Source organism: Ranitomeya imitator, chromosome 2 (assembly GCF_032444005.1).
Source record: "Ranitomeya imitator isolate aRanImi1 chromosome 2, aRanImi1.pri, whole genome shotgun sequence".
NCBI lineage: Eukaryota > Metazoa > Chordata > Amphibia > Anura > Dendrobatidae > Ranitomeya > Ranitomeya imitator.
In genome coordinates, this window is record NC_091283.1 from 134535771 (window position 1) to 134547893 (window position 12123).

General features: G+C 41.5%; 1 protein-coding gene across 1 annotated transcript in view; it reads right to left on the reverse strand.

Annotated features, from left to right (window-relative positions):
- Window positions 1–12123, reverse strand: part of IL2RG (interleukin 2 receptor subunit gamma) — a 54240-nt gene that overhangs the window by 26543 nt on the left and 15574 nt on the right. The window contains exons 2-3 of the mRNA XM_069747292.1: window positions 7381–7471; window positions 2–177 (exon numbers count right to left, since the gene is read on the reverse strand). Coding sequence (XP_069603393.1) covers window positions 2–177; window positions 7381–7471 — 267 coding nt within the window. The remainder of the gene's footprint in view (window position 1; window positions 178–7380; window positions 7472–12123) is intronic.

The following is a 12123-nucleotide window of genomic DNA, read 5'->3' on the forward strand; positions in this document are numbered from 1 at the left end:
CCCCAGTCTTGCAACTTGTCAAACCTTCTTATAGTTGGAAGTCTCTGGCTGGTAGTATTCAGCTTTAAAGTGAAGGATATGAATGTATAATTTAGTAAAATCTGACAGCCAATAATGTGATGGTTGGCAACCAGGTAATGTGGACAGGGAGCAGCAGAGGATTCCTTGTCACTGTACCTAAGTAGATGACACAAAACAATTTAAAATAACGATCTTATTTTTCTTTTACTATTAAATCTAGAATCTAGAAGCCGTTTTAGTGAAAGGTCTCGTATTCTAAGCTTGGACAACTCTCAATTCCGGGGTCCATTAGCCAATTATACAATAATGCAAAAAATTATCTGTGTATTAAATCATAAATCAACATCACTTGTTCCCAAACATCTCATGTTGACTATTGCTTTTGATATGAAACTTACATACTTTAATAAATCTGCACTAATGCATAATTGAAGCTTTTTAACCTCCGCACAGTGAAATTATCATAGGATGGTTGTTCTGGGTTCATCAAAAGCAAAAGTTTTCATTCCATTTAGATGACCAATGAATTAACCTGATATACCCAGGTGGAAAAACAAAATATACAGTTTGGAAGAGCTTTGGAGTTGGGAGTCAAAAATAGCAGTTCTTTAAAGGGACACTGTCACCTGAATTTGGAGGGAACAATCTTCAGCCATGGAGGCGGGGTTTTTGGGTGTTTGATTCACCCTTTCCTTACCCGCTAGCTGCATGCTGGCTGCAATATTGGATTGAAGTTCATTCTCTGTCCTCCGTAGTACACGCCTGCGCAAGGCGATCTTAATATCACACCTACATTTTGTGTTCTCCTGTTGGTATTAATGTGTTTCACATCAATAGTGTGTTTGATGTCAAGCCTCTACTTATTTTTCCCTGTTATTTTCCTTTTGGTCAACACTATGTCAGTATCAACACTGTTACGAAAGGAAAGTGTGGACAAAAACTTTGAAAATTGCAAAATGTTTGCGCAATGCTAATTTTTTTCTGGTCTAGTGTAGGATGGGGGATGGCAACCCCTGCTTGTCAAATTCATGAGCGGAGACATTTCTTATGCCACAAATCTTACTCTAGTCCCTAACTGGAGAAAGATTTGTGGCAAGGTACATGGAGGTGCACTCCACTTTGCACTTCACCTGATTTATTAAGTGACTTTCCCCTCTTAAAGAATCAGGCACCTTGCACTCCTCCTGGCCCACTCATCAAGACCGGCGTGAAAAATGCTAGTCTTGATCAGTCGGGGGTCTTTGTGCCTTATTGTAATCACCATTTGTCTCACATTTTGAAAAATGACTAAATTAAGATTTGACAAAAAAAAGATTAAAAAAAGCAAGGCTTGCCACGGTTTTAGTCAAATAAATTCACTAATATTTAGGAAACTCCCTGAGGAAGCAAGCATACGAAACGCTTGGGGGTGCTGAGATCTTAGACAACAAATATAAAATGATTGTGTCAATGGGGCGATCCCAGAATCTGCTAATTCTCCACATTTTTTGTTGCCTTATAATTTCTCTAAAAGTAACCCAACGAAATCCTTTAACTCATTTGCTAATTTCTAACATTCTTAACTTATTGTCACTCCAGCTCTTCCATAATTGTGTCTCAACTCAGTATGAAGTTTGTGGTCCTTCAGTGCTGCCCATGTGACCACTGAAAGCTACATTTCAAAAAATTCCCTTTTTCTTCTCAAGGCTCCCTCTCTCCCTCTCTCCAATGCACAAATAACGTTAACTACTTACGTTACGGTATTTATTGTACATATACGGTACATATATTTTTGTTTGCACTAAAAAATGTCACCGATGAAACAATGATGGTAAAAAATGACATACTGACCACAAACACTGATGACACTCAGATCCAAAACACTGATACAATCAGACTTTTTTTTAAGTACAATAAAAAAATCACTAACATTTAAATGAGGCCTTATATAGGATCAAATGGAAATCATAGCGTAAAAAATACAAATTTGCAATTTAATGTATTTAGTTTAGCCAACAATATTTATGCCACAAAATAATCCATACGCAGTAAATGTATTTTGTCCAACCTACACAGTTGCCATATCACCTAAGGACAGCAGACCCCATTTGTTTCTCGCACAACCCCTCTATGTGGGACTTGTAAATAGAAGCTAAGTGCCCATGTACAGAAAGGTTATTTGTAGGCATAAAAGCAAATAGTTGTGGCAACTATGTCACTGAGGGTGCTTGATTGTTGTGGAGGGATTTTTAGGTTCATTTTTAAAATTATGAGCATATCAAGAAAAAAAATCAAGAAAAAAATCACAGTTTTAAATCGTGTATTGTAGGAAAAAATGGACACAGTGAAGCAAAAGAAACACTCTGCTAGAATTGCTGTTCTTGTTCTTAGGACTTTGTAAAAAGTTGTATGTGCTCCCTAATTGTTGAAATGAAAATTACAGGTCACCAAGGAAAGAAACCAGCCCTTATATAGCTCTGCAAAAGGAAAAAATATATAGTCAGGGCTATCATATTTTGGTGACCTACAAAATAAATGTTTTTATAAAGTGATTTTAGACAAAAAATGTAAAAATAACAATAACAGAATAGCATTTTTTTGCCATTCTTCTCATGAATAATTATCAAACGTTGATCAATAAGTTATATGTACCCTAAAATGGTGCCACTGAAAAATCCAACGCTGCACGCAAATATCAAACCTTCAAATGTCAATGGAAAAACAAAAAAGAAATGGCTCTTGGGATGCATAGATGAGAAACCACATTGTAATTAAAGGGAAAAACAGGCTGAAAGATAAGAAAAACAGGTTAGATTATACTCACCCAGGGGCGGTCACGGTGCGGATCGGTCCGATGGGCGTCGCAATCTGGGTCTGACGCCTCCCATCTTCATACGATGACGTCCTCTTCTTCTAGTCACGCTGCGTGTTGTGAATTCTGTTGTCGAACTCCCTCCTGTGGTCGTGAATGGTACTTCGGCGAGTTCTGTCCAAAAAACCACGCAGAGTGTGCAAAAAAGACCTCCGCACCGACTCACGGTGCGGGGGGGGGGGGGCCACTCTGCATCCCAGAGCTTCCAGCTAGCAAGACAAAATCATGATAACCAGCTGGACAAAGAAACAATGAGCAAAAATAACAATAAGGAACTTAGCTTCTGCAGGAGAAGACAGGTCACCAGGCAGATCCAGGAGCGAACTGAACCAATGCTAAAACATTGACAGCTGGCCTGGAGTAACGATCTGAGAGGAGTTAAATAGAGCAGTCAACCAAAGGATAAACCACGTCACCTGTGTAAGGAACCTCAGAAGCAGCAGCTTCACTCATAGCCACCAGAGGGAGCCCATAGACAGAACTCGCCGAAGTACCATTCACGACCACAGGAGGGAGTTCGACAACAGAATTCACAACAGCTGCGGCTCCGGCGTTCTTTGTCTGCCTTGTTGAGGGCAGAGCAAAGTACTGCAGTGCGCAGGCGTCGAGAAGGTCAGAGAGGCCCAGCGCCTGCGCACTGCAGTATTTTGCTCTGCCCTCAACAGGGCAGACAAAGTACGCCTGTTCAGGAGCCACGGCAGGAAGACAAGAAGAAGATGTCATCATATGAAGATAGGAGGCGCTGGACTCTGACCACGACGCCCAACAGACCTGAACAGAACTGGGACTGCCCCTGGGTGAGTATAATATAACCTGTTTTTCTTATCTTTCAGGATACATCGGGGGGCTTATCTACAGCATTACAGAATGCTGTAGATAAGCCCCTGATGCCGGTGGCCTTAGTTTATAGGCCAATTTTGGGGGTGACAGATTCCCTTTAAAGTTCCTTTGATTTCAACTGCACAACTCAATGCTACAGCTGTGCCATCAAAAACACTGAAAAGCTTAAGACCTCTTATAAGGTACTAATTTCTACCAGAAATAAACTACTGAAAATGCTTTTTTTCACTCTGTTAAAGAGGTTGTCCATTACTTTTACATTGATGACTTATCTTCAGGATAACGTAGAGAAGGTATACGGTACTCAGGTTTATGGGGTGAGGTGCCCAAGAATAGAGTTCCAACTTGTAGATAATGCAACAGAAAAACTTGTCACTTAAGGTACCTTCACACTAAACGACGCTGCAGCGATCCAGACAACGATCCGGATCGCTGCAGCGTTGCTGTTTGGTCGCTGGATAGCTGTCACACAGACCGCTCTCCAGCGACCAACGATGCCGGTAACCAGGGTAAACATCGGGTTACTAAGCGCAGGGCCGCGCTTAGTAACCCGATGTTTACCCTGGTTACCATCCTAAAAGTAAAAAAACAAACGCTACATACTTACCTACCGCTGTCTATCCCCGGTGACGTCACCGCTCTGCTTTCCGGCCGCTGTGCTCACAGCCAGTACAGGAGGAGTGCAGAGAAGCTGAGCGCCGGGGACAGACAGCGGTAGGTAAGTATGTAGCGTTTGTTTTTTTTACTTTTAGGATGGTAACCAGGGTAAACATCGGGTTACTAAGCGCGGCCCTGCGCTTAGTAACCCGATGTTTACCCTGGTTACCAGCGAAGACATCGCTGAATCGGTGTCACACACGCCGATTCAGCGATGTCAGCGGGAGAGCCAGCGACCAAAGAAAGGTCTGGCCCTCTAGCCCCGACCAACGACATCACAGCAGGATTCTGATCGCTGCTGCGTGTCAAACTAAACGATATCGCTAGCGAGGACGCTGCAACGTCGCGAATCGCTAGCGATATCGTTTAGTGTGAAGGTACCTTAAGAAGGTTGCAGTGAATGAATGTCTGATCCTCCTGGGTCTAACACTCAGCACCCCTGCCGATCAGCTGTCATCAGTGGCAGCAGCGGCCCCTGGCAAGAAGAACTTTCTTGCCGAGCTGCTCCTTCTACTCTTCTACTTGTAATTGCCATTGCTTTGTACTGGATGTTCATTTCCTATTCAAATATGAGGCAAATGTGTAGTACCCTGCAGCAGCCCCTAAAAGTAGATTGAGCAGCTTGGCAAGTGACTACTTCCGGCCGGTGGCCAGCAACACTGATAACAGTTGATCGGCTGAGGTTTCGGACCCTGGCCGATCAGACACTGATGACCAATCCTAAGGATCAATGTAAGTAGTGGACAACCTCTTTAAAGAGATTTTGGCCCCATCCTGTAGTATGTCACTTCTCTCAGCACCAGTATATAATGTCACATACTGCAGTAAATCACTGTTTTTAGTTCCTCTATGTACAATATCATACTTCAGTACATCGCTCCTCTCAATCCCTACAGTATATGCTGTAGCATCCTGCAGTCCATTACTTCTTTCAGCCCCAATATGCAGTACATCGCTCCTCTAGCACCATCCTGCAAAACATCTACATTGTACCATCCTGCAGGAGATCGTTAATTATTAAACCCAATATGCATTACTTTGCTTCTCTCAACCCCATTCTGCACTACATTGTTCCATTCGACCACTCTAGATATTGTATCATCCTGCAGTGCATTGCTCCTCTCAGCCCAAATTCAGCTGTTTTCAGTCCTGTCCATCATTGCATCATTTTCCTCAGCCCATCTCTATATGGTACCATCTTACAGTACATTATTCCTCTCTGTCCTTATATAAACAGCCCCATCGTGCAGTACATTGATTATCGTAGCCCTGAAGCTCTATATTCAATGGCATGTTAAAAGTTTGTACACCTCTGGTCAAAATTACTGTTATTGTGAACAGTTAAGCCAGTTGAAGGTGAAATGATCTCTAAGGGCAAAAAAATGACACATTTAGTTTATATTTTAGGCAAAAAAATTGTCATTTTTTACATTTTAAAAAGAGATTTGTCCACTCAGATAAGTTTGACCAAGGATTCAGACCTTAATTAGTCTGTTAGAGTTGTGGCTTGTTCGCAATCATCATTAGGAAAGGCAAGGGGATGCAAATTTCCAAGCTTTACAAAAATCCATCCTCCTCTAACTTTGTGGCAAAAAACAGCAGCCATGGGTTATTCTGAGTAGCTGCCTAGCACTCTGAATATGAAAATGGTGGAGGCCCACAAAGCAAGAGAAGGATATATGAAGATAGCAAAGCATCTTCAAGTTGCTCTTTTTTCATTTCTAAATGTAATTAAGAAATTGCAGTTAACAGGAGCAGTGGAGGTCAAGATACAGTCTGGAAGACCAAGAAAAATTTTAGTGAGAGCTGCTTGTAGGATTACTAGAGAAACAAATCAGAATCCCCGATTGACTGCAAAAGACTGTCAGAAAGATTTAGCAAAACTTCTCCTGCATTCTCACCATAAACTTCAGCATCAGAAGTATGCAAAAGAACATGCATATTGGAAACAAGTCCTGTGGACCGATGAAGTTGTAATAGAACTCTTTGGCCACAATGATCAGATGTATGTGTGAAGAAAAAAGGGCACAGAATTTCTGGAATAGAACATCTCGCCAACCATTAAGCATGGGGGTGGATCAATCCCCCAGTGCATTGGGGTTGTGTTGCAGCCAATGGCACAAGGAAATTTCTCGCTTAGTGGGAAGAATGGATTCAATGAAATTTCAACAAATTCTTGATGCAAACATAACACCATCTGTAAAAAAAAGCTGAAGTTGAAAAGAGGATGGCATCTACAAATGAATAATGATCCTAAACACAGGTCAACATCCACAATAGACTTTCTCAAAAGGTGCAAGCTGAAGGTTTTACAATGGCCCTCACAGTCTCGTGATCATCATTGAAAATCTGTGGCTAGACATCAAAATAGCAGAGCAAGCAAGATGGCCCAGGAATCTCACAGAACTGGAAGAATTTTACAAGGAAAAATGGATGAAAATCCCTCAAACAGGAAATGAAAGACTTGTCTGAAAGCGTTTACAAGCTGTGATACTTTCCCAGTGCTACTACGTACTAACCATCTAAGGTGCCCAAACTTTTGAATTTTTGTAATTTTTAAAATGTACTAGTTGTGTGTGTATATATATATATATATATACATATATATATATATATATATATACATACACTATATATATATACATATATATATATATATATAGTCTAAAATACAAAGGAAATGTGTCATCTTTAATGTTAGGCCTTTTAGAGATCATTTAATCTTCAACTTGACTTGATTAATTGTTCACAATAACATTAATTTTGACCAGGAGTGCCCAAGGTGACACACATGACCACCACACATTACATTAGACATGGCCTGAATTTTTAATGTAAGTATATTACAAGTCTTCGTACATTGCCGGAGCATAGCTTAGGGACAAAGAAAAAAAAATATTGGACTACCCCTTTAAGAACAAAAGGTTTTTAGTTGGAACCAAGGTTTCTCAGAAACAGATGTAGCAAAGGACTGACCAGATTTTTTGCACAAAATCATTTATTTTACTTACCAGTAATATAATGTATAGTTGTCTGACTGCTCATTCCAAAAACAAGTTAAGAATTTGTCCTTGTTGACAGCACAATTCAGCTCTGTGTCACCTAACAAAGAAGTGTGAAATCTGAGTAAGTGGTGTAGTTATACCAGTCAGTACATTACAGCTGTCATTGCCATGTGTAGCAAATATTGTTCTGCTAAAATGTAATTTTGTTGTTGTTGGTGCTGTGTTACTGTTATAGTTATTAATTTACCACTATATACAGCAGGGGTGGGGAATCTTTTTTCTGCCAAGGGCCATTTGGATATTTATACGATCCTTCGGGGACCGTAGAAACTCCACCCACAAAGTACATCCTGACTCTGGCACTGGTTTCAGGACGTAATCTTTCATTGCATGCCCTTCAGTGTTCAGTGGTAAACACTGCATGTGTGTGCTAACAGAGCAAGAAGAAATTAATGAGCTGGTGGCAATCAAAATACAGCTCCCTGCCCAAGAATGCGGTCCCTGAGAATCTGCCCGGGGGCCTGATAAAAGGTCATCGAGGGCCGTAAATGGCCCTGGGGCCTGAGGTTCTCCACCCCTGATATACAGTATAAAAGGATGTAGAATTCTAACGTGTGTAAGGTGGCATTGGCTACCTAGTTTTCATTTCCATGTAACATTATTATTTTTCTATTAATATATTTCTATTATATGGAGGACTAGTAAACCTTCTACCATGTAGTCCTCCATATTCATGAGCTCCGTATAACCTCAACCCCTCTAATGTATGCAAAAAGCTGTCGGTGACATTTGGTTACCGATTCCATTTAACAAGAAGATAATAATAGTAAATGCAAGTCAAACAATCCTTTTATTAATGTTATTAATAGGGTAACATCCTGCTGTAAACCTCAATACACAGGAAATAAATTAGGAACGGTTACATTGTCCACAGGTCTGCTTGACTTCCGATGCGCATCAGGTTAGGCTGTTGCTGCTAGGCTTTTACTATGGCATATACCTGGTCCAGTAGGTAAATTACCTGTTGTAGATCGTTATAATATAATGTTTTTACTCATTTTTTGAACTGTTCTCTTGTTGTCTTTATTTGACTCAATTATATAGATAGGATCATATGGGCTGAATTTATCGGAACCATCCATGCTCTAGGATTAAGCGAATTTAGAGCCAGCACTGTTGATCATGCCTCCAATGTAGTGTTTAGTCAAACCTAATAAAATATCTACAGGTGGACTGTGCTCAGTAGATGATGATGTCAAAGATATGAATATTAGAGTGAACCCCTCATGTGAAAAAAAGCTATTAACCAGTAGATATGGGTAAATCAGCAGGTTAATAGCGTTCTGGAACTGCCCATCACTGGCACTTAGACCCCAACTGCCTGAAGGCAATGAATGTTCTTTCCCCTAGTAGCGTTCGGGCTTCCGTCATGGGAGCAGCGTTGGTGTTCGTCCAGTCACCGCTCTGTGTAAAGAGAGCGGCAGCTGTAACCGCTCCCCAGGCATTGACTGAGCTGTTGTCGGTCAGTGCCGGGGTTGCAGTTACAACCACTGCTCTCTATACACAGAACGTTGACTGAACTTGCGCCAGTGACGCCCCTGTGACTTAAACTCAAAAATTACTGGGAAGAAAAACGTTAATTTCCTCCCTGTATCGGGGGTCTAAGTGCAAGTGCTGGGCAGGTCCAGAATGCTGTTAATTATCAGATTAACCCCATATCTGCTGGTTAATAGTGTTTTTTTATGTGACAGGTTCTCTTTAAGTATGCAGAATAATGAAAGAAATTGTCCACTACTTGGACAACATGTTCTCATTCCCCACGCTTGCCCTCCACAAAATGATAAAGCCTATACACACCTACTGTGCAGGCACCATTTCCACGGTGTTGGCGCTCGCTCTCCTCGGAGATCTCATGCGATGTTGTGACATGTGATTCTGGCGCCAAATCAGCGCTGGCGTCACTGTCCCTGCCTTCGTACAAATTGAGCATGAAGCGTGAAGCATGAAGATCAGACAGGGATCAACTGCAGTCCAGACTTCCTCTTCATGTTCTATATGTCCAAAGGCTGGTACAGTGACATCGGTGCTGATTGGGTGCTGGTGTCACAAGTCACAACACCGCACGAGGACCACGAATGCCAACACCGCTGGAACTACACCAGCACGGGAGGTGAGTATAGAATTTATTATTTTATTGGGGCCAAACATTTTGATCAAGAAGGGGTTGTCTTAGTAGTGGACAACCCCTTTAACCATTCAAAATAGTACCATATAATCAAAAGAAACAGGGATCCCTTGTTATTCCCAATACTGAACATTGAGGGGGCCATATACTCTAGTAAGCTTTCCATGCACAGCAGCGCCCCTGGGCACTGAGCTATGGAGAGGACATCTGCACCTGGTCCTCCTAATCACCAAGTTGGATCACCACTGTGCAGAGTAAATGTTAAAGGAAACCTGTTTCCATGAAAATGTTGTGCAATCTACCATATCAAGTTGTAAAGCAGGTGGAGTTTAGCCAAATTGATAGTTTTGTGCAGTAAGATACAGTGTGACTTGTATCCTAATATTTGAAGCTCCTGCTCATCCAGGGCTTAGTATTCGAGCAGTTTTACTGATTGTGTATACAGAGATAGCTGCCAATCAAGGATTCAGACTGCCCACCGGACTCATGAGCCATAATGTGCAGAGATTTACATTGATCAAATAGAAGTTATTTTTATTTTTTTCCCATGAACATACATCATTTTGATTAGTCCCTTCTTCCGTACAACATGCTGATGGAAGATTGAACAGCATATTTGAAATGAAAGGCAATGTAGGGGTTATAATTACCTTCCATGTCATGTCAATGTCAAAGGTATCAGTCAGCAGTGAAACAAAAAATATAAAATTATAATTGCAATGTGTCCTGCTCCATTCTAGTCATCAGGGCGGGGCCCAGTTACGCCCATACTCCAATCATGCCGTCTATTCACTTGATTGAACTCCCATTTACATTCACAGGCTGCGCAGGGCGCCAATCAAGTGAACAGTGGGCATGATTGGAGTACAGCCATGACTGCTCATTGTGGTGCTTCATCCTAATGACTGCAACCAAATTGGACACAGTGCGATTTTAATGTTAATTTCTGAGTGCCCATTTGCACCATTTGACTGATACCTATGACAGTAACATGATCTGTAAGGTTATTATAACCTCTAGATTGCTAGGCCTTTATTTATATACAGAATTTTGACCTTTAAAGGGCCTTACTCTATACACTCTAGTATGACACCTGCAAGGAGCCAAGCAGCAGAACAGAAAGCAGAAACAATATTTCACTATTTATGGTTTCTTTTTCATTTCACATAGGCAACATAAAAAAAACAAATGTCAAAATTCTTAAAGAGAGCCTTTCACCAAATGTTTCGTGTTGTACTGGACACATGATGTAATAGATGCAGCAGATGGGAATAATCCCTTCTGGTGGGGGTGGATTATTTTGCCTCTTAGTTGCAGAGATATTAACAATCAAAGTATTTGGCACCCAATGAGTTAACTTTTGTTAAGCCCAAGTGGGTATTTTCACTTGGGGCGTGTAAATCAACACGTGAAATTTGGTATAATACTAAATGAGGCTGTCAGTCAAGGTACTCCTATGTAGGAATAACTATAAGGTGAAGTCTATAGTGTACCTCTGTTATACACCAATCAAAGGGGCTCAATGCAAGGGGATGAACTAAGAGCATATAGAAAAGATCGCACAAAGAACCAATAGGTGATACAACAAAAATAAGTTTCCTCTGATATGCTTGCTATTATGATCCGGTGACCTTGGAGCCGCATGGAACTTTCTCTGGAGTTGGTGTAGACTATACTGACCGCAAATCCTGAACTTAACACTGCAACTAGAAGTAGCCGTGGGGTGTGCCTAACAAATCCTAGACACCTCGACACAGCCGGAGGACTAAATACCCCTATAGATGGAAATAGGAATTCTACCTTGCCTCAGAGCAGAACCCCAAAGGATAGGCAGCCCCCCACAAATATTGACTGTGAGTAGTAGCGGAAAAGACACACGCAGGCAGGAAACAGGATTTAGCAAAAGAGGCCACTCTAGCTAAAATAGGAAAGGATAGGACAGAATACTAAGCGGTCAGTATAAAAATCCTTCCAAAAATATCCACAGCAGAAAATACAAAAAAACACCACCATCTAATTAAAGATGTGGAGCGTATATCTGCAACTCCAGAGAATCCAACAAGACTGAGAAAACACTGACACAGTCTAAGCTGGACAAGTGTTATGGCTGGCAATCAGGCAACACAGCGTGCAGTAATCAGCGCACATACAGAGATCTGGCAATAACCAAAAACAATAGGACGAGCTCTGAGACGTGGAATCTCTGTAGACTGCAGTACCTGATCTATCCTCACACAACTATAAGCAGCAGTGGATTGCGCCTATCACTACCTATGCAACTCGGCACTGCCTGAGGAGCTGACTAGCCTGAAGATAGAAATACAAGCCTGACTTACCTCAGAGAAATACCCCAAAGGAATAGGCAGCCCCCCACATATAATGACTGTTAGCAAGATGAAAAGACAAACGTAGGAATGAAATAGATTCAGCAAAGTGAGGCCCGATATTCTAGACAGAGCGAGGATAGCAAAGAGAACTATGCAGTCTACAAAAAACCCTAAAACGAAAACCACGCAAAGGGGCAAAAAGACCCACCGTGCCGAACTAACAGCACGGCGGTGCAC